Below are 23,393 nucleotides of genomic sequence, written 5' to 3'. Positions count from 1 at the left end.
TAGAAGTTCACACCATTCAGATCAAAGTAGTCAGTGTAAATATAAATAAAAATCAAAACATTGTAGATGCTGAATATCTAAAATAAAAATCTTTGTCTAGGTTCTTTGGTCTATGTTCTCACTCTCAAAATGCTCCCATTCACGCACTGGCTAGATAACCTGTCTACAGCTCATCTCCATGGTTACCCTGGTTTTACCCCATCAGAGACATCCCCCTTCCCTACACTCTCATCCCCGATTCTGACGGGTATCTGACCTGAAACTAATTGCTTCTCTATCCACAGATGCAGCCCAACCTTTTTGAGTATTTCAAACATTTTGTTTTTATTATAGTTAATTAACTCAGCAGCAACTCAACAAGGTCAACTAAGGATGGTATCAAATTGTCTGTGATGCCACATTCAATGTACAAATAAGGAATTGCTGTACCCCCATTTTTAAATGGATTTAGTCATGAATCAGCCAACATTTAAGGGCTTTAATCTCCAGTGCTATTCTTGCTCTCTCTGCAGTACAGGACCTTGACACTGGACATGACAACCCTCAAGAAAATAGCCTTGAGTGCTATGAAACACAAAAAAACAAGAGCCTTGGGCCATTTAGCTCCTCTATCTGTTCCACCACTTCATAAGATTGTGAATGATCCTTCTTATGATATGGACCTCTATCATTAACCGAGGGGTCCATGGATGCCAGGTTGGGAACCTCTGTCGTTGCTCTAGTCCATGTTCCCACCCAATTGCCATATCCTTTCCCTTACATTCGGAAATTCATCAAAAACATTTTTTTACGCTACCACAGTCGTATACATTTGGTCATGGCACAGCTTCCCAGCCACCTAAGCAAAGTGATCTCTGTCCATCCTCCTTGCCCACAGATCTGAACTCTGGAGCCTGTGGAAACAGCCAATAACCATCTACTCTGTCAACCACAGGACTTTGTAGGTATCAGAGACATCAACTAAAAAAAAATCAGAGACACACGAGAAGGCAGATGCTGGAATCTGGAGCAAAAGTATAAACTGCTGGAAGAACTCAGCACATCAGGTAGCATCTGTGGAGGCAAATGAATGGTCAATATTTTGGGTCAAGACCCTGTATCAGGACCTGAAATGATTCTCTCACTCCAACCTCCTCACCATCCCATGCCAATCATTCTGTGCCAGGAGGTACTTCCATATTCAAAGTGAGGCAGATACTTGGGAATCGCTTCCACAAAACACAAAAGAGTGACGCTAGTTGACGCTAGGTCAATTGATTGTAAATGTGAGAGATTTTTTGTTGCATAAATGAGTCCAAGACTGGTATGGAGATTTGACTCATAGTTCAATCATGATATTGGTAATTGCCTTATGATTATCACATGCACCAAGATACAGTGAAAAACTTTCTATCTGCGTGTCATCCATACATCAAGGCAGTACAAAAGGAAAACCAATAACAGAATGCAGCATACATTGTTATAGTTACAGAGGAAGTAGGGTGCAGGTAGGCAATTCAAGTGCAAGAGCTATGACAAGGAAGACAGAGTTCATCTCGATCATACAGAAGGTCGATTCAAGAGTCCAACAGAAACTGTCCTTGAGCCTGATGGTACACTCACTCTCAAGCTTTTGCATCTTCTGCCCAATAGAAGTGAGGAGAAGAGAAAATGTTTGTGATGGAAGGGGTCCTGGATAATGTTGGCTGCTTTCCCAAGGCAATGGAAAGTATAGACAGAGTCATACAGTAATTCAGCATGGAAACAGGCCCTGCAGCACAACTGGCCCATGTTGACCACAGCATCATCCCTGTTAGTCCTAGTTGCCTGCATTCAGCCCATAATCCTCCAAACCCTCCATGTATCTGCCATTTCAATGGGCAATTGTACCTGCCTCAACCACTTTCTCTGGCAGCTCATTCTAGGTACTCACTACCCTGTGTAAAGTTACTTCTCAGGTCTGTTTTTATTCTCACCCCTCTTGTATCCGTGCTCTCTCATATTGGATTTCCAAACCTGAGGAAAAGATTATGACCATCCACCTTATCCAAACCACTCATGATTTCACCTCTCATTCTCCTAAACTCCAGGGAATAAAGATTCAGCATGGTCAACGTCTCCCTGTAACTTAGACCCTGTAGTCCAAACACAGACTTTGTAAATCCCTTCCACACCCTCTCTCGCTTGACAAAGTCTTTCCTATACCAGGGTGACCAAAACTGCACACAATACAGTGTAGTCTCATAAATGATTTATAAAACTGCAACATAATGTCCCTACTCATAAACGCAATGTCCTGACTGAAGGCAAGAATGCCAAACACCTTCTTCAAAACCCTGTCTACCATTTGCAGCAATCTGTACACTTGTACTTCCAGGTTCCTCTGTTCCACAACACTTGTCAGTGCCCTGCCATTCACTGTATAGGTCCTTTCCTGGTTTGATTGTCCAAAATGCATCACCTCATATTTGCTTAAGTTGAAATCCATTTGCCATTCTGCAGCCTTTCTCCCTAACTGATCAAGGTCTCTTTGCAATTCTTTGTAACTTGTATCACTATCAGCAAGACCCCCTAATTTAGTACCAGTGCCATGTACACCCACATCCAAATCATTTACAAAACTAAAGAATAACAGCGATCCCAACATTGATCCCTGGGACACCTCCAGTCATAGAATCAAACTTCAGCCATCACCTTCTGCTTCCCATTATTGAGCCAATTCTAAATCCACCTCATTAATCTACAAATTGAGAGGGAGAAGGAAAAATCAGAAGTGTCAGTATTACAGTTCAACAAAGGGAACTATGGCGCTGTGAGGGAGGAGCTGGCCAAAGTTCAATGGAACAATAGCCTAGCAGGGATGACAGTGGAACAGCAATGGCAAGTGTTTCTGGGAATAATGCAGAAGGTGCAGGATCAGTTTGTTCCAAAGGGGAAGAAAGATCCTAAGGGGAGGCCATGGCTGACAAGGGAAGTAATGGACAGTATAAAAATAAAAGAGAAGAAGTATAACATAGCAAAGACGAATGAGAAGCCGGAGGATTGGGAAATTTTTAAAGAGCAAAAGAAGGTAACTAAAAAGGCAATACATGGAAAAAAAATGAGGTACGAAGGTAAACTAGCCAAGAATATAAAGGAGGATAGTAAAAGCTTCTTTGGGTATGTGAAAAGGAAAAAAATAGTTAAGACCAAAGTTGGGCCCTTGAAGACAGAAAAGGGTGAATTTATTATGGGGAACAAGGAAATGGCAGATGAGTTGAACAGGTACTTTGGATCTGTCTTCACTAGGGGAGACACAAACAATCTCCCAGATGTAATAGGACCTAGGGTAATGAATGAACTGAAGGAAATTTATATTAGGCAGGAAATGGTGTTGGATAGGCTGTTGGGTCTGAAGGCTGATAAGTCCCCGGGATCTGATGGTCTGCATCCCAGGGTACTTAAGGAGGTGGCTTTAGAAATCGTGGATGCATTGGTAATCATTTTATCATTTTCCAATGTTTTATAGATTCAGGATCAGTTCCTGTGAATTGGAGGGTGGCTAATGTTGTCCCTCTCTTCAAGAAGGGAGGAAGAGAGAAAACAGGGAATTATAGACCGGTTAGCCCGACGTCAGTGGTGGGAAAGATGCTGGAGTCAATTATAAAAGATGAAATTACAACACATTTGGATGGCAGGAACAGGAGAGGTCCGAGTCAGCATGGATTTACGAAGGGGAAATCGTGCTTGACTAATCTTCTGGCATTTTTTGAGGATGTAGCTATGAAAATGGACAAGGGAGAGCCAGTGGATGTAGTGTACCTGGACTTTTAGAAAGCCTTTGATAAAATCCCACATAGGAAATTAGTGGGCAAAATTAGGGTACATGGTATTGGGGGCAAAGTACTGACAGGGATTGAAAATTGGCTGGCTGACAAGAAACAGCATAGCAATTAATGGGTGCCATTTGGAATGGCAGTGGGGTACCTCAGGGTTCAGTGCTGGGACCACAGTTGTTTACAATATACATTAACGATTTAGATGAGGGAATTAAAAGTAACATTAGCAAATTTGCAGTTGACACAAAGCTGGGTAGCAGTGTGAAATGTGAGGACGATGTTATGAGAATGCAGGGTGACTTGGACAGGCTGGGTGAGTGGGCAGATGCATGGCAGATGCAGTTTAATGTGGATAAATGTGAGGTTATCCATTTTGGTGGTAAGAACAGGAAGGCAGATTATCTAAATGGAGTCAAGTTAGGAAAAAGGGAAGTACAACGAGATCTAGGTGTTTTTGTACATCAGTCACTGAAAGTAAACATACAGGTACAGCAGGCAGTGAAGAAAGCTAATGGCATGCTGGCCTTCATAACAAGGGGAATTGAGTATAGGAGCAAAGAGGTCCTTCTGCAACTGTACAGGGCCCTGGTGAGCCCACACCTGGAGTACCGTGTGCAGTTTTGGTCTCTAAATTTGAGGAAGGACATTCTTGCTATTGAGGGAGTGCAGCGTAGGTTCACAAGGTTAATTCCCAGGATGGCGGGACTGTCATATGTTGAAAGATTGGAGCGACTGGGCTTGTATACACTGGAATTTAGAAGGATGAGAGGGGATTTGATTGAAACATATAAGATTATTAAGGGATTGGACACGCTGGAGGCAGAAAGCATGTTCCCGCTGATGGGTGAGTCCAGAACCAGAGGCCACAGTTTAAGAATTAGGGGTAGGCTATTTAGAATGGAGTTGAGGAAAAACTGAGTGGTGGATATGTGGAATGCTCTACCCCAGAAGGCTGTGGAAGCCAAGTCTCAAGAAAGAGATGGATAGAGCTCTTAAAGTTAGCAGAATCAAAGGTTATGGGGAAAAGGCAGGAACGGGATACTGATTGTGGATGATCAGCCATGATCACAATGAATGGTGGTGCTGGCTCAAAGGGCCGAATGGCCTGCTCCTGCACCTATTGTCTATTAGCTCCCCCTGAATCCCATGCAACCTAATCTTCCAGATCAGACTGCCATGTGGGAACTTGTCAAAGGCCATATTAAAATCCAAGTAGACAAGATCAACTGTGCTATTTTCATCCATCCCTTTAGAACCTCTTTGGAAGACTTTAAAAGATTCATCAGTCATGACCTCCCACACACAAATCCATGCTGACTATCCAAGTGATGGTAGATCCTGTCTCTCAGAAACCCCTTCATTAACTTTCCTATAACTGAAGCCAGGGTATCATCTTGAAAAATGGAACATTAGCTACTCCTCCAGTCTTCTGGAGCTTCGCCAGTGACTAACAACAAAGTAACTATCTCTACAAGGGTGTCTGCAATTTCTTTCCTGACCTCCCATAAAGTCTGAAGGTGCACTTGGTCAGGACCTGGCGATTTGCCCATCTAATGTGCTTAAAAGCTGCAAATATCTAATTCTTTGTAAAATCTATATGTTCCAAGACCTCACTATTTATTAACCTCATATCTTTAGCATCCATAGTATTCTTGTTAGTAAACAGAGGAGAAACAGACATTAAAATTCTGAGTTAAATACTGCGGCTCCACACATAGGCAGCCCTGATGGCGTCTCTCTGGTAATCCTTTTACTCTTAATATAACTGTAAAACCACTTGGGAATTATCTTTAACCCTGCCTGCCAAATCCATCTCATACCTTCTTTTTGCTCTCCTGACTTCCCTCTTAAGCCTGCTCTTAACCTTTTTGTATTCATTAAAGGATTCCTTTGTACCCTGCTGTACACTTCCTCCTTTTTCCTGACCAGAGCCTCAATATCTCTCATCAGCCATGGTTCCCTAAACTTGGTATGTCTACCTTTCTCCCGAACAAGAACAGGCGTCCAGACAAGCAGGCTTTTTCCACTGAGGTTGGGTGGGACTATAACCAGAGGTCATAGGTTAAGGGTGAAAAGTAAAATGTTTAAGGAGAATGTGAGGGGAAACTTCTTCACCCAGAGGGTTGAGAGTGTGTGGAATAAGTTGCCAGCACAAGTGGTACATATGTGTTCGATTTCAATATTTAAGTGAAGTTTGGATAGCTATATAGATGGTAGGGATATGGAGGACTACAGTCATGGTGCAGGTAGATAGGAGTAGGCAGTTTAAATGGTTCGGTACAGACTAGATGGGCTGAAGGGCCTCTTTCTGTGCTGTACTTCTCATGACTCTTGATGAGACCTTTTTAAGTCTTCCACTTGCAAAATATTCCTTTGCCTTTAAAGAGGGTTGCCCAGTCAACCCTAGCTAGATAGTGCCTAATGCTCTCAAAATTGACCCAACTCCAGTACAGGACTTTAACCTGTGCACCTCTTCTATGCTTTTCAATAACTATTTTACAATTCATAGAATTGTAGTCACTGGACCCAAAGTGCTCCCTGATTGCCACTTCAAATACTTAGCCTGCTTCGTTCCTAACTGCTCCATTACTGCTCCTTTCCAAGCAGAATTCAACACATCTGATCCTGCTGGCTGTTGGAGATCTATAATAGTCCTACAAAGGTGACCATCATCTTCTTGTTTCTAAGTTCTACCTAAGTAGCCTCCTTAGATGATCCCTCAAGAATATCCTCACTAAACACTACTGTTGTCTTCCCTTACTAAAAAGGCAACACTCTCTCCATTTCTACCTGTAAGACACAAGACCAATAAGACATGGGAGCAGAATTAGACAATTTGGCCCATTGAGTCTGCTCTGCGATTTGATCATAGTTGATCCATCTCCCCCCTCAGCCCCAATCTCCTGCCTTCTCCTCGTAAACTTTCAAGAATTTACCAATCTCCATCTTAAATACACCGAATGACCTGGCCTCTACAGCTGCCTGTGACAACGAATTTCACAGATTCACCACTCTCTGGCAAAAGAAATTCCTCCATGTCTCCATTCTAAATAGACATCACTCTATCCTGAAGTTGTGCCCTCTGGCTTCAACCATTTCTGCTGTGGCACTGACCTTCTACTCTCTTATCCTTGATCCCTTCCCGATTCGCCCCACCATTTGTTTCCCTGCTGCTTATAAACCCTCTTGCCTCATCCTCCCCAAGCACCTTTCCTTTCTCCACACCCCTCGAGTTGTCTCATGGGTACACATCCCCAGCCCACTCCCCTCCCCTCCCCACCCCCAGGTCTGGTCCTGTTGTGTTCACTTCCCCCTCTCCCCACACCAGTACTACAAAATCACCAACCCGGCCAGAAAACATCTCGGTTCCCCCATGTACCCCACTCTCTTGAGGGATCCCAGGAAGGAGAAGGCAGCAGTTTTGTCAGCTACAGTGTTGAACTTGTGTTTTTCAGAGTGTGAGCCTGATGAGATGAAGTGCTCGAATGGCAAGGGCATTCCTGAGGTACAGAAGTGTAACCTGGTGCATGAGTGTGGAGACGGAGCTGATGAGAAGGATTGCAATAACGGTAAGCTGATGGCCATAAGACACATGAGCAAAATTAGGTCATTCGGCCCATTGAGCCTGTTCTGCCATTTCATCATGGCTGATTTATTATCCCTCTCGACCACATTCTTCTGCCTTCTCCCTGTAATCTTTGACATCCTGATTAATCAAGAACTTATCAACCTCTGCTTTAAATGTACTCATTTATTGGCCAGTATTGCTATCTGTGGCAATGAATTCCACAGATTCACCACCCTGTGGCTAAAGAGATTTTTTCACATCTTTGTTCTAAATAGACATCCCTCTATTCCGAGGCTGTGCCCTCCTGTCCTAGACTCCCCCACTATAGGAACATCCTCTCCACATCCACTCTATCTAGGCCTTTCAACATCCGACAGGTTTCAATGAGACCCTCACACCACCCCCCCCCCCCCCCACCAATTCTTCTAAATTCCTGCAAGTCCAGGCCAGAGCCATGAAACACTTCTCAGATGACTAGCCTTTCCATTCTGGAATCATTTTCGTGAACCTCTTTTGAACCCTCTCTAATGTCAGCACATTCTTCCTTGGATAAGGTGCCCAAAACTGCTCACAATACTCCGGGTGAGGCATCACCAATGTCTTATAGAGCTTCAGCATTACATCCTTGCTCTTGTCCTTTCTAATCCTTTCGAAATGAATCCCAACATTGCATTTGCCTTCTTCACCACTGACTAACCTGCCAGTTAGCCTTTTGGAAATCCTGCACAATGACTCCCAAGATCCTTTGCATCTCAGATTTTTGAATTTTCTTCCCATTTAGAACATAGTCCATGTTTTTAAATCTCCTACCAAAGTACATGACCACACACTTCCCGACACTGCCACTTCTTTGCCCATTCTCCTAATCTAGGCCCTTCTGCAGACTCCCTGCTTCCCCAACACTACCTGCCCCTCCACCCATCTTTGTATTGTTCGCTAACATGGCCACAAAGTCATCAATTCCATCATTCAAATCATTAATATAAAACGTAAAAAGTAGTCCTAACACTGACCCCTATGAAACACCACTAGTAACCCACAACCAATCAAAAAAGGCTACCTTTGATCCCACTTTTTGCTCCTTGGTCAATTGGCCACTGCTCTATCCATGTTAGCATCTTTCCTGTAATACCCTGGGCTCGTATGACTTTGACTTTCCTTCTCAGCCATGGCTTGGTACAGCAACTGTTCTTCCCAAGACCACAAGAAATTGCAAAAAGTTGTGAACACAACTCAGCACTTTACAGAACCCACCATACCCTCTATGTACTATGAAATGTGAAAGGGATAGTGGTGGAAAGCTTTCAGGAAGAAAACTATCTGGTGTGCTTGAATGATGCTCAGTGTTACGCACCTTATGTTGGTCTGCTAACCGCCATTAAACATTACAAGAAAAAGGTTCAGTTTTTGTTCATACCAAGCATTAGAATGGTGAAGAAAAGTGATTTAAGTGACTTTGACCATGAGATGATTGTTGGTGCCAAATGGGGTGGTCAGAATACCTCAGAAACGGTTGATCTCCTGGGATTTTCAAACACAACTCTTTAGAGTTTACAGAGAATGGCACAATAAAAAAACATCCAGTGAGCAGCACATCTGTGGGCAAAGACCATGAGAAAGAGTAGAGGAGTATAGCCAGACTAGTTGAAGCTGACAGGAAGGTGACAGTAACTCAAACAACCATGCGCTACAACAGTGGTGTGCAGAAGAGCATAAAACGTTGAACTTTGAAGCAGAATGCCACATTGGGTTCCACACCTATAAAGGGGCCATAGTTCAGGACCCCAATTAGTGCAAGGTTCTAATTAATGTTTATAAATACTATGTTCATTTTATGTATGTACATCACAGAAATGTTTTAAAATTACAGATGAAACACTGCTTCGGAGATCTGACTTCAAGTGGATAAGATGCTCCATCATTTAAGTATTCAAACCACAGAGGAAATAGTTGAGAATTATTTGATTGAAGACATTGTACTGTTAACATAAACTTGTGAAATTTCGAAATTTTCAGAAACTGCATCCTTCCTCATTTGTTGAGTAAATAGTGCCAAACCCATTCTAAGTTTCAGGCTCTCACGATCTGTCCACAAGGTCCACCCTGTTTCTTCTGACCAGTGTCCCATTTCCGAGTCACTGCCACCTGCCATCTATTTCTGGCCAGCTGGTGGTAAAATGGTTCAATACGAAATCCCCGAGAATAATGAGGAAGTGTTTAAAACCGAGATCATCTTGGAAGTACTTTTACTACACTCAACAAAGATAAAAGATAACAAAAAAAGCCAACCACACAGACTCCAAGGTCCAATTAAACTACTATTCCACAATTTACATTAACAAAAGAATCAATTGGCTCTAAAAATATCTTTAGCCTGAAGAGAACCTGCACCACACCCTGTCCGAATATTCTCAAAATCTCAAACACCCATTGCAGTCAAGACCGAAGATTCAGTTGATCATTAACCCAAGGAAAATGAAAAGGGCAGCGAAAACGGGAGAAACATGAGGGAAGGGAGAGGTGGTGAGAGGAAAGGCGGTTGGAGGACGAGAAGGAAGAAAACATTTCCCTCATTTTACATATATTTTCCAAGCAATCAAGAAAGGAGGAGAACGAAGAAAAGTTGAGGGGTTCGTTGGGGAGAGGGAGTGGGAAGGAAAGGACATTCTCCACTTACCTCTTTTTTAGGGTCGTACATGAGCCCAGAGTTCCTCATGGTGGTGTCCGACACTCTCTCGATTGCTCCGATTTGATACCGTGCTCACCGGTTCGCCAGCGTGCATCACGTGACAGAAAAATCTACCGCCCCGCCTGACTCACCTGGTCAGGTGAGAGGTGGTGGGGGGGGGGGGGTAAGATGGGAAGTGATCGGGGGGGGGTAAGAGAGGAAGTGATCGGGGGGGGTAAGAGAGGAAGTGATCGGGGGGGTAAGAGGGGAAGTGATCGGGGGTAAGAGGGGAAGTGCGAGGCGGGAGGTGAGAGGGGAAGTGCGAGGCGGGGGGTAAGAGGGGAAGTGAGAGGCGGGGGGTAAGAGGGGAAGTGAGGGGTGGGGGGTGAGAGGGAAGTGAGGGGCGGGGGGTGAGAGGGAAGTGAGGGGTGGGGGGTGAGAGGGAAGTGAGAGGTGGGAGTGAGAGGGAAGTGAGAGGTGGGGGGTAAGGGGGAAGTGAGAGGTGGGGGGGTGAGAGGGGAAGTGAGAGGTGGGGGGGTGAGAGGGGAAGTGAGAGGTGGGGGGTGAGAGGGGAAGTGAGAGGTGGGGGGTGAGAGGGGAAGTGAGAGGTGGGGGGTGAGAGGGGAAGTGAGAGGTGGGGGGTGAGAGGGGAAGTGAGAGGTGGGGGGTGAGGGGAAGTGAGAGGTGGGGGGTGAGGGGAAGTGAGAGGTGGGGGGTGAGGGGAAGTGAGAGGTGGGGGGTGAGGGGGAAGTGAGAGGTGGGGTTGAGAGGGGAAGTGAGAGGTGGAGGGGTAAGAAGGGAAGTGAGAGGTGGGGGTAAGAGGGGAAGTGAGAGGTGGGGGTAAGAGGGGAAGTGAGAGGTGGGGTAAGAGGGGAAGTGAGAGGTGGGGTAAGAGGGGAAGTAAGAAGGGAAGTGAGAGGTGGGGTAAGAGGGGAAGTGAGGGGTGGGGGTAAGAGGGGAAGTGAGGGGTGGGGGTAAGAGGGGAAGTGGGGGGTGAGAGGGAAGTGAGAGGTGGGGGTGAGAGGGAAGTGAGAGGTGGGGGTGAGAGGGAAGTGAGAGGTAGGGGGTAAGGGGGAAGTGAGAGGTGGGGGGTGAGAGGGGAAGTGAGAGGTGGGGGGTAAGAGGGGAAGTGAGAAGTGGGGGGTAAGATGGGAAGTGAGAGGTGGTGGGGGCGTAAGAGGGGTAGTGAGAGGTAGTGGGGGCTAAGAGGGGAAGTGAGAGGTGGGGGGGCTGAGGGGAATTGAGAGGTAGTGGGGGGGTAAGAGGGGAAGTAAGAGGTGGTGGAGGTAAGATGGGAAGTGACCAGGGCTAGGATGGGAAGTGAGAGGTGGGGGGTAAGAGGGGAAGTGATCGGGGGTAAGAGGGGAAGTGAGAGGTGGTGGGGTAAGAGGGGAAGTGAGAGGTGGTGGGGTAAGAAGGGAAGTGAGAGGTGGTGGGGTAAGAGGGGAAGTGAGAGGTGGGGGGTAAGAGGGGAAGTGATCGGGGGTGGGTAAGATGGGAAGTGAGAGGTGGTGGGGTAAGATGGGAAGTGAGAGGTGGGGGGTAAGAGGGGAAGTGAGAGGTGGGGGGTAAGAGGGGAAGTGAGCAGTGGGGGAGAAAGGAGTGGTTGTTGGAGGGGGGAAAGGAGTGGTTGGGGGAGGAGAGTTGTTCGGGGAGGGGAGGGGCTGGGGGAAGGAGAGGGTGGAGGAAGAGGGGAAAGGAGAGGGGGAAGGAGGGAAAGGAAAGGGGAAGAGGGTATAGGAAGGGTGGTGGAAGAGGGGAAAGGGGAAGAGGAGAAAGGAGAGGGTGGGGAAAGTGGGGAAAGGAGAGGGTGGTGGAAGAGGGCGAAGGAGAGGGTGGGGGAAGGGGGGAAGGGAGAGGGTAGGGGAAGAGGGGGAAGAAGAGGGTGGGGATAGAGGCTGAAGGAGAGGGTGGGAGAAGAGGGGAAAAGAGAGGGTGGGAGAAGAGGGGAAAGGAGAGGGTGGGGGAAGAAGGGGAAGGAGAGGGTGGGGGAAGAGGGGGAAGGAGAGGGTGGGGGAAGAAGGGGAAGGAGAGGTGGGGCAAGAAGGGGAAGGAGAGGGTGGGGAAGATGGGGAAGGAGAGGGTGGGGGAAGAGGGGAAAGGAGACGGTGGGGCAAAGGAGAGGGTGGGGGAAGTGGGGGGAAAAGAGGGTGGGGGAAGTGGGGGGAAAAGAGGGTGGGGGAAGTGGGGGGAAAAGAGGGTGGGGGAAGTGGGGGGAAAAGAGGGTAGGGGGAAGTGGGGGAAGTGGGGGAAGAAGAGGGTAGGGGGAAGAGAGTAGGGGAAAGGAGAGGGTGGGGGAAGAGGGGGAAGAAGAGGGTAGGGGAAAGGAGAGGGTGGGAGAAGAGGGGAAGGAGAGGTGGGGAAGGAGAGGTGGGGCAAGAAGGGGAAGGAGAGGGTGGGGAAGAGGGGAAAGGTGGGGGAAGAGGGGAAAGGAGAGGGTGGGGGAAGAGGGGAAAGGAGAGGGTGGGGAAGAGGGGAAAGGAGAGGGTGGGGAAGAGGGGAAAGGAGAGGGTGGGGGAAGGAGAGGGTGGGGAAGAGGGGAAAGGAGAGGGTGGGGAAGAGGGGAAAGGAGTGGGCGGGGAAAGGAGAGTGTGGGGAAAGAGGAGAAAGGAGGGTGGGGGAAGAGGGGAAAGGAGACGGTGGGGCAAAGGAGAGGGTGGGGGAAGTGGGGGAAAAAGAGGGTAGGGGGAAGAGGGGGAAGTGGGGGAAGAAGAGGGTAGGGGGAAGAGAGTAGGGGAAAGGAGAGGGTGGGGGAAGAGGGGGAAGAAGAGGGTAGGGGAAAGGAGAGGGTGGGAGAAGAGGGGAAGGAGAGGTGGGGCAAGAAGGGGAAGGAGAGGGTGGGGAAGGTGGGGAAGGAGAGGGTGGGGGAAGAGGGGAAAGGAGAGGGTGGGGAAGAGGGGAAAGGAGAGGGTGGGGAAAGAGGAGAAAGGAGGGTGGGGGAAGAGGAGAAAGGAGGGTGGGGGAAGAGGAGAAAGGAGGGTGGGGGAAGAGGAGAAAGGAGGGGTGGGGGAAGAGGGGAAAGGAGGGGTGGGGGAAGAGGGGAAAGGAGGGGTGGGGGAAGAGGAGAAAGGAGGGGTGGGGGAAGAGGGGAAAGGAGGGGTGGGGGAAGCGGGGAAAGGAGAGGGTGAGGTAAGAGGGGAAAGGAGGGGGTCGGGAAAGGGTGGGCGAAAGGAGAGGGTGAAGGAAAGGAGAGGGTGGGGAAAGGAGAGGGTGGGAAAAGGAGAGGGTGAAGGAAAGGAGAGGGTGGGAAAAGGAGAGGGTGAAGGAAAGGAGGGGTGGGGGAAGAGGGGAAAGGAGAGGGTGGGGGAAGAGGGGAAAGGAGAGGGTGGGGGAAGATGGGAAAGGAGAGGGTGGGGGAAGAGGGGAAAGGAGGGGGTGGGGAAAGGGTGGGCGAAAGGAGAGGGTGAAGGAAAGGAGAGGGTGGGGAAAGGAGAGGGTGGGAAAAGGAGAGGGTGAAGGAAAGGAGAGGGTGGGGGAAGAGGGGAAAGGAGAGGGTGGGGGAAGAGGGGAAAGGAGAGGGTGGGGGAAGAGGGGAAAGGAGGGGGTGGGGAAAGGGTGGGCGAAAGGAGAGGGTGAAGGAAAGGAGAGGGTGGGGAAAGGAGAGGGTGGGAAAAGGAGAGGGTGGGAAAAGGAGAGGGTGAAGGAAAGGAGAGGGTGGGGGAAGAGGGGAAAGGAGAGGGTGGGGGAAGATGGGAAAGGAGAGGGTGGGGGAAGAGGGGAAAGGAGGGGGTGGGGAAAGAGGGGAAAGGAGGGGTGGGGGAAGAGGGTGGGGAAAGGAGAGGGTGAGGTAAGAGGGGGTGAGGGAAGAGGGGAAAGGAGGGGGTCGGGAAAGGGTGAAGGAAAGGAGAGGGTGGGTGGGGGGAAGTGGGGAGAGGGGGGTGATGTGTTCAGGGGGAGTGTGGGTGGGGCAGAAGCGGGAAATGGGGAGAGGGTGGGTGGGGTAGAGGAGGGAAGGGGAGAGGGTGGGTGTGGCGGAAGGGGGGAGAGGGTGAGTGGGGGAAGGGGGAGATAGTGGGTGTGGGGAACTGGGGAGAGGGTGTGTGGTTGGTTGAGGGGGAGTGTGGGGGGAAGAGGGTTGGTGGGGAAAGGGGGTAGTTGAGGGAACAGGGGAGAGGGTGGGTGGGGTAGAAGTGGTGAGGGTGGGTGTTGGGGAGGGGTGAAGAGTGGGAGGTTGGGTGGGTGGGGGTAAGAGGGTAGGTGGGGGGAAGGAGGAGAGGGTGGGTTGGGGGGGGAACATCTTTTCCATAGATGTTGCCTGGCCTTGCCTGCTGAGTTTCTCCAGCATTTTGTGTGTTGGTCTGGATTTTCAACATCTCCAGATTTTCTCTTTGCCATTCATTAGCTCATTTAACTCGCTGATCAGGTTATTTAACTTTTATTAACTTTCTTTACAGTCCACATCGCTTATTTAAATATCATCTGCAAACTTCCTAACCATGCCTTGTACATTATCATCTGAATGATTTATAAGTAATAATCAACAAAGGTCCCAGTTGTCAGACTGGTCTACCATGTGGAACCCAGTCAAAGGCATTGTTGAAGTCCTTATTTACACCCTGCCCTCATCTCTTATTTTGGTTCCCTCTTCAAAAACCTCTAAGAGACTCATCAGATATGATATCCCACACACACATCTGTACTGACTATTTCAAACATGCCTTGTCATTCCATGTGCTGGGACTGTCCTTCACAATCCCCTCCAGGGACGCACTGATGTCTCAATATCATCCTTATGAATCTCTTCTGCATTAGTTTGAGATCCTTACATGATTAGAACTGCATACAGTACTCCAACTGTGGTCTCTTCAACATCTTGAAGGGTTGTAAAATTATGTTCCAAATCTTGTACTCAGTGCGGTGGAGGCCAGCATGCCAAGTGTCTTCTGTTTACATGTGTTGTCACTTTCAGGGAACCATGTAATTCAGTCTGATGGTTCTGCAACACACTCCAGGGCCCTGGCATCTACCGTGTACATCCTGCCCTAGTTTAACTTCCCAAAATGCAGCAGCACTTCACACTTGGCTGATTTAAATTCCATCTGTCATTCCTTGGCCCACTTTCCCAGTTGATCAATATCATTCCATTACACCGCCAATTTTGGTGACATCTGCAAATTTCTAACCGGAGAATCCTGGGGTCAATACCCAGATGGTCAAGTCCAGAGGGCAAAGCTGAAGGTCAAAGTCCAGAACTTGGCGAGTTAGGAGGTAGAGGCCTAAAGATCAAATTCCCTAGGTTGCCTTAACAAGAGGTGAGAGGCCTGATGTCTGCGAGTCTGAGCCAATGACAGAAGGTTGGATACCTGATGTCTGTAAGTTTCCATGAATAAGAACTGGAGGCCCAGAAGCAGCCTGTCCTGAGGTTTGCAGGCCTGTGTGTGTGAGAGTGGGTGGGAAATGGGCTTGTTTTGCTGTTGCTGTTTTGTTTTGTTGTTGCTGCTGTTCATGTTCTGCTGAATATTGTGGACATGCTATGTTGGCACCAGAATGTGTGGCAACATCTGTGGGCTGCCCCAGCAAAACCTTGTGTGTGTTAACAAAAATATCATATTTTACTGTATGTTCAGATGTACATGTGATAAATTTGAATCTGAACCATGCCAATTATGTTCTATCAAGCAACACACATCAAAGTTGCTGGTGAACGCAGCAGGCCAGGCAGCATCTCTATGAAGAGGTACAGTCGACGTTTCAGGCCGAGACCCTTCGTCAGGACTAACTGAAGGAAGAGTGAGTAAGGGATTTGAAAGTGGGAGGGGGAGAGGGAGGGGGAGATCCAAAATGATAGGAGAAGACAGGAGGGGGAGGGATGGAGCCAAGAGCTGGACAGGTGATTGGCAAAAGGGATATGAGAGGATCATGAGACAGGAGGTCCGGGAAGAAAGACAAGGTGGGGGGGGGAACCCAGAGGATGGGCAAGGGGTATATTCAGAGAGACAGAGGGAGAAAAAGGAGAGTGAGAGAAAGAACGTGTGTATAAAAATAAGTAACAGATGGGGTATGAGGGGGAGGTGGGGCCTTAGCGGAAGTTAGAGAAGTCAATGTTCATGCCATCAGGTTGGAGGCTACCCAGACGGAATATAAGGTGTTGTTCCTCCAACCTGAGTGTGGCTTCATCTTTACAGTAGAGGAGGCTGTGGATAGACATGTCAGAATGGGAATGGGATGTGGAATTAAAATGTGTGGCCACTGGGAGATCCTGCTTTCTCTGGCAGACAGAACGTAGGTGTTCAGCAAAACGGTCTCCCAGTCTGTGTCGGGTCTCGCCAATATATAGAAGGCCACATCGGGAGCACCGGACGCAGTATATCACCCCAGTCGACTCACAGGTGAAGTGTCACCTCACCTGGAAGGACTGTCTGGGGCCCTGAATGGTGGTAAGGGAGGAAGTGTAAGGGCATGTGTAGCACTTGTTCCGCTTACACGGATAAGTGCCAGGAGGGAGATCAGTAGGGAGGGATGGGGGGACGAATGGACAAGGGAGTTGTGTAGGGAGCGATCCCTGCGGAATGCAGAGAGAGGGGGGGAGGGAAAGATGTGCTTAGTGGTGGGATGGAGGGCAAGAGCCTCCAACCTGATGGCATGAACATTGACTTCTCTAACTTCCACTAATGCCCCACCTCCTCCTCGTACCCCATCCATTATTTATTTTTATACACACATTCTTTTTCTCTCTCTCCTTTTTCTCCCTCTGTCTCTCTGACTATACCCCTTGCCCATCCTCTGGGTCCCCCCCCCCCTTTTCCTTCTCCCTCGGCCTCCTGTCCCATGATCCTCTCATATCCCTTTTGCCAATCACCTGTCCAGCTCTTGGCTCCATCCCTCCCCCTCCTGTCTTCTCCTATCATTTTGGATCTCCCCCTCCCACTTTCAAATCTCTTACTCACTCTTCCTTCAGTTAGTCCTGACGAAGGGTCTCAGCCTGAAACGTCGACTGTACCTCTTCCTAGAGATGCTGCCTGGCCTGCTGCGTTCACCAGCAACCTTGATGTGTGTTGCTTGAATTTCCAGCATCTGCAGAATTCCTGTTGTTTATGTTCTATCAAAAACATTTTTATAAACAAATAACAGTACAGCCATTACTTTGTTATTAATTTTCTCTGGTGGCTCCTTAGCAACCTTCTTCCTACTGACATCTTCATTGACACCATCACCTATTTTTGTATTACACAGAAGTGTTTGCTCAAAATTAATATTCTCCCTATTAAAAAGTTAATGCTTTTAGTCTCTTGCTATTGGATCCTAAAAACTCCCAGAAATTGTAGTTGGGAAGAGAATATATTAATAAACATCCAAGCAACTGTATTGGTTTCTCCTCCAACACTGCTGCAACAGAACCAAAGTCTTCAAATAGAGGATAACAAAAACTCTAGACATGTGAATGTAGTGTTTATTGATGAGTTTGCATTTAGTTACTTTGCAAACTAAATCTAACACAGTAATACAACTGAAAAATCTGCATAGTCTGTCTAGACAAATGAGGAATGTGCAGGGGAAACAGACCACAGGTTACCAGAACCTCAGTAAATGCCTAGACTGAAACACAACTTCACTAACACACTGGTACACGATGAGAAACTGAATTTTCACCTCCAGTTTCAACTGCCTATTACAATGCTACCCATTTAAATGTAGTTTACAGCAGAAAATTTTATAGGTTCCATGAAATAAATCAGTACAAATCCTCTTCATATACGGTGCTCCATTAAGTAGAAATCTACAGTCTCTATATATAGATCTTTGTGACACACAAAATAAAACAGATTTAAAATAAATTTTAAAAAAGGAAACAACTATATCACTGTATTCTCATCAGGTAATAGATTTTAAGATTATACATCGTATATATTGCGTAGTACATTTCAAACCCATTTAAAAGAATGGGAATCTTACAATCTACAGTAGGAAGAGTTTTACACTCAAAATCTCATATGTGAAATGCAGATTTCTAATTCAGTAGTTGGAAGATTGGCTGAGTGTGCTATGTTTGGCTCAATTTAGCATCTAGCATTAGATCTGCATCTGCTCCAGATACTTGTAGGTTGGGTTTTCATACCCATGGTTTTGCATCTTGTTCAAGTGACGTTCTTCTGGGGTCAACATGGGATCAACCTGTAAAATCAAAGTATTTTGTTTAAAACAAAAACACAGTCTCTCCTGCCTCTCCCTCCACCTGAACCTCCTCCCTCCAAGTTTCTTTGCTGAATTCTGGAAGAGGCCAAACTTTATAAAATGATTGTGGGTGAACTGAGAAACATACAGGTACCACTCATTTTGGAGCTTAATCAACATGGGATCATATCCAATATTTTTGTTGAGATGAACACAGTTACAAGCTAATTCATGAATGAAATTGCCTGAGTAATACAGCATGGGAACAGGCCCAGCAGCCCAACTAATCCATGGTGACCAAGCTGCCCATCTAAGCTGGACCCTTTTGTCTGCACTTGGCTCTTAACCTTCTAAATCTTTCCTATCCATGTAACTGTCCAAATATTTTTTAAATGTTATTGTACCTGCCTCAACCACTTCTTCTGGCAGCTTATTCCATAAACAGACCACTATCTGCGTGAAAAAATTGCCCCCCGGTTGCTCTTAAATCTCTCCCGTTCATCTTAAATCTATGCCCTCTAGTTTTGGATTTCCTTTCCCTGGGAAATAGACTTTAAGACTTTATACACCTCTATGAGGTCATCTGGCAGTCTCCTGTGCTCAAAGAAATAAAGACCTAGCCTTCCATACCTCTCCCTATAAACTCATATGAGTCTTGGCAACATTCTCTTAAATCTTCTTTGCACTCTTTCTCGCTGAATCACGACCTTCCTATAACAGGGTGACCAAAACCTCACACAACACTTCAAATGCAGCCTCACCCACATCTTGCATGACAATTTTATGTTTTAACGCTTATATGCAGTGTCCTGAAAGATGAAGGCCAGGGTGCCAGCTGCCTTCTTCACCACCCTGTCTACCTGTGACATCACTATTGGGGAAATATGCACCTGTATCCTTAGTACATTTCTATAAGACACCACAGGGCTCTGCTGTTCACTGCAAAAGTTCAACCCTGACTTAACTTCCCAAAATACAACACTTCACACTTATCTGAAATGAATGCAATTTGCATTTCCTTGGCCCACCAAATGGGTCATGACAGATGAAAGTATCAGAAGAGCCTCTAAACTTATCACAGTACACTTTTAATTTTAATTTAGCTCCTGGAAAAAAATCATGAGTTTTTTTGGCTTACAAGGACTTGTACTTATTTGGTTTGTCCATTAGAGCTTATCACATGCATTTGCCCAACTGAATGACCACGTACTGATTTGTTAAACAATTACGACTAATAAAATATCTGAAAGCACAAATTACTTAATTAAATTTAATGTAGATAAAGGTATGATTTCTACAGCCTGAATAGATAGTGATAAAATATGCTTTAAAAGTTTCTTCTTTTATTTGGGGGGGGGTAACCCAATTAAAAAATTAACAGTGTGCTGATGGCTTCTTGTATGGTGACAAAACGTTTGCAAGTCAATTGCCAAGATCGGGAAACAACTCAACCCAACCAAAAAATACTGCAAACTTACTAAAATGCTGAGGAATAATAAACCTTCAATCAAATTTTAGAATAAACAATGTTTTGAAACAGTGACTGAAAAGAGTAAAACTGTGAGCTGCTCCATGAAGTTGAAAGATAATACAAAACCCAACACATACAAAATGCTGGGGGAACTCAGCACATCAGGCGGTATCTAGGGAGGGTCCTGATGAGGGGTCTTGATCCAAAACACCAATTGCCTATTCCCCTCCATAGATGCTGCCTGACTGCTGAGTTCCTCCAGCATTTTGTGTGTTGCTCAAAATTTTCATCATCTGCAGAACCTCATGATTAATAAAAAGCCCAAATGTTTTAGCTTGTCTCCTGAAATTTCAAGAGATGAAAAATACAAATGTGAAAAATACAAAAATAGAAATCAATAGGTAATAAAATAAAGACAGAAATTTACAGGTCCAAAATTATAGTATAAATGTCCAAAACAGTGATTAAATTAAAATTAATCCTCAGTAATGCAGAGATGGGGAAGATAATATAGATACAGGCAGAGAACGACAAAAATAAATCAACGGATTAGAAAGGTCACAAAACAGTTTCTGAGTGTGAGAGTCAAGATAGTCAATGAATTGAATCCAAAGCAATGGAAACCACAAGATAAAGAGAACTTGGAAAGAAAAACATGCTGAGTAAATAACAAACAATAAATATTTAAGATTAAATTGAAGTGATATGTTGGAAGAACAAAAAAATGCGATCAGGACGCCAGTGACCTTAACAGAGCTGCGAAGGTACGAACGTATTGAGTTGTAAGTTGATAGATGCTTTGAAATACGAATGTGCTGATTTAGAGAATCAAGCCTGCGAACTGCAGCAGCAAGCAGGTGATTTGACTGACCAATTAGATGAAAAAGGGAAAAATATATAATATGCTGAAAGAGCAGTATGAAAAAGATAATAAATCAGCAAAAAAAAAACTTCTGCATTGACGGAAGGAGTTGAAAGGCAGCATGCAATTATATCCATACTCGAAAGCTTTGTTCATCAAAATTGCAAAGTGAAATGAAGCAAACCTGCTTGGAATCTGGGAGACCTTCATTGGGCAGTGTCAATGATGATGTCAATCATGTTGAAAGGCAGCCAACACTGAGTATTCCCCAGAAACAGTGACACCTTGGGAACTCCAAGGAACTGTAAAGTGATACTAACTCAATAGAGACCTCTAATGGCTCAAGTGATGATGACAGTAAGGAGGTAATTAGTCTGGCAGCCATGGCAAGACTTGCTCCAGTAAAAACTAAGAGTGAAAATGTGCAAGAGTGATGATGGAGATTATGAAAGGAAACAATAGGTTTGTCATCAACCATCAGATCTGCAAAAAAAAAAATTACAAAACTTCAGGAAAATTCCACAACCTAAAAAAAGGAAGCTTGAAGACTTAGGCTGAACTTCAACAAATTGGAACTACTGTACCAGACATGATCCTACCTGTCAGGATACTTTTAAGAGTACATCCGCAGAATGGTAACATGCTGAACCTCTTTAATCTTCTAAGAAAGTAAAGATGCCAACACACCTTCTTTATGATTACATTCATGTGCTTGGCTCAGGACAGGTCACCTGGTATGCTAAAGCTGCTGACCCTCCACTGCCAATTCCCTGTTGTAGACTGGAGCATGTTTATTCTCCTTCCTCTTCCTGAAGTCAACAATTTAATTGACCTTGAATGAGATGTGAATGTTGTGGCATCACTCAACTAACTGTCCCTCTCCTCTACGCCGACTTATCACCCCATGATTAGAACAACAACAATAATGTAGTCAGTGAATTTATTTATGGCATTGGAGCTGTGCTTAGTCAGTCATACGTGTATAGACAGCAGAGCAGGTAGTACACCATGTGAACCAGACACCTTTCTTGACCCTCGCCTCAGAGACTGAGATTTTAGGAACCTTGTGTGGATGTGTTACAGTTCTCCCTGAAAAGCATGCATAAAAGGCATAAATGGGTCATTACCACATCTGCTAACTGATCTCGAAGGGAATAATATTGTGCAAACCGTGTCACTGTTGTCAAGTGCCCATCCATGATTCTAGATTAGTTTGAAATTGCCTCTCTACACTTGCAATGGTCTTCCAAAATCAAACCTAGACTTCTTTTTTTGCTCTAAGTGCCACAGAACCAGCCCTCAGCTGATTACAAATCATATTCATCGAAGTTTTCTGGTAAGGAAGACTCAATGTTTTTACAGGGACACGCTTATCCACACATATAATGAAGTCACTGACAACTGTAACATATTCATTTAGGTCTGCTAACAAATCTCTGAACATAGTCCAGTCCACTGGCTCGAAGCAATCCCAAATATGCTCCTGCGCCTCCCCTGTCCATCTCTTTGTAGTCCTCTTCACTTGGGCCATGCTGACTCTTGAACTCAATGCTTCAATTTATGCCTTTTTCTTTAACCACCTTATTAACCCCATGCAGGCACTTTTAGAGAGCTATCGACTTGGGCCCCCAAGAACCACCTGCACATCAGCACTGTTAAAGGTCCTGGCATTAACTATATACTGTCCATTTACATTTGATCTCCCAGTGCAACAACTCACACTTGGCCAGATTAAATTCCATCTGCCATTTCTCCACCTATATCTGCAACTGATCAATATCCCACTGTATCCTTTGGTATCCACATGATCCACAACACCACCAAACTATGAACCATCTGCAAACTGACTAACCCACCCATCCATACACTTTATCACAAACAGTATAGATCCCTGCACTAGTCATGGAATTCTAAACAGACTATGTCTCATCAACCACTACCTTTGTCTTCTATCATCCATCATGTGTCGTGATGTATGACAAAGGTGATCGTGGTCTTGACCATGATTGTTCTTAACAAATTTTTCTTCAGAAGTTGTTTGCCATTGCATTCTTCTGGGCAGTGTCTTTTCAAGACAGGTGACCCCAGCCATTACCAATACTCTTCAGAGATTATCTGCATGGCATCGGTGGTCGTATAACCAGGACGTGTGATATGTACCAGCTGCTCATATGATCCTCCACCACCTGCTTCCATGAGTTCATGTGACCCTGGTCCGGGGTGGGGGGGGGGGGGGTGGCGGCTAAGCAGGTGCTACACTTTGCCCAAGGATGACCTGCAGGCTAGTAGAGGGAAGGAGTGCTTTATACCTCCCTTGGTAGGGACATACTGTGTCTTCACCCTGACATCTGTCTTCTATGAGCAAGCCTATTCTGAATCCAAATGGCCAAGTTACTTCACCTTCTGCATGAGCCTACATTGTGGGATCTTGTCAAATGTCTTACGAAGATCCGGGCAGAGAGCATTAATTGCTCTACCTTCATTGATCATGTGTGTCACCTCCTAATCAATCTAATTAGTAAGACATATGATCTGCCCAGCACAGAGCTGTGTTGATTGTCCCTAATCAGGCCATGCTTTTTCATGGGCTCATAAATATTACCCCTGAGAATCCTTTCCAATAGCTTCTCCACTCAAGTACAAAACAGAAAGGATATAAAGATAAAAGTATAATTCAAAGCATTCTCAATCTGTGGATGGTGCACACCGCAGCCCCAGTGAATTTGATAGCATTTTTATCAGGCTGTGTGGTACTCAATGACACAGAACACAAGTCCCACCTGCCTAATTTTGCAGGAAAGAGGCAACAGATCTCTCCTCATAAATATCCAAAAGTGAGTTCAGTGAGTTGCAGTATCTGAAATTGTCACATGCAAACCTTGAATAATGAAACACCAGTTACTGTATCCCTGCTT

At 45.9% G+C, this 23,393-nt stretch overlaps 2 protein-coding genes across 9 annotated transcripts in view; both read right to left on the bottom strand.

Moving 5' to 3' along the window:
* LOC140185138 (suppressor of tumorigenicity 14 protein homolog) overlaps window positions 1-10,121 on the bottom strand; it is a 141,055-nt gene extending 130,934 nt beyond the window's left edge. For all 4 annotated transcript variants that reach the window (XM_072238500.1, XM_072238497.1, XM_072238498.1 and 1 more), the window contains exon 1: window positions 10,043-10,121. In XM_072238500.1, the coding sequence (XP_072094601.1) occupies window positions 10,043-10,081 (39 nt within the window). In that variant the 5' untranslated portion in view covers window positions 10,082-10,121. The remainder of the gene's footprint in view (window positions 1-10,042) is intronic.
* Window positions 10,122-17,405: 7,284 nt separating this feature from the next.
* The window catches only part of LOC140185139 (amyloid beta precursor like protein 2-like), a 156,677-nt gene continuing 150,689 nt past the window's right edge, over window positions 17,406-23,393 (bottom strand). For 4 of the 5 annotated variants that reach the window (XM_072238501.1, XM_072238505.1, XM_072238504.1 and 1 more), the window contains one exon: window positions 17,406-18,145. In XM_072238501.1, coding sequence (XP_072094602.1) covers window positions 18,044-18,145 — 102 coding nt within the window. In that variant the 3' untranslated portion in view covers window positions 17,406-18,043. The remainder of the gene's footprint in view (window positions 18,146-23,393) is intronic. The other variant, XM_072238506.1, reaches the window with a different exon arrangement.

The sequence above is a fragment of the Mobula birostris genome, chromosome 20, assembly GCF_030028105.1.
Source record: "Mobula birostris isolate sMobBir1 chromosome 20, sMobBir1.hap1, whole genome shotgun sequence".
Classification (NCBI taxonomy): domain Eukaryota; kingdom Metazoa; phylum Chordata; class Chondrichthyes; order Myliobatiformes; family Myliobatidae; genus Mobula; species Mobula birostris.
This window is presented reverse-complemented; position numbering and strand designations above follow the sequence as displayed.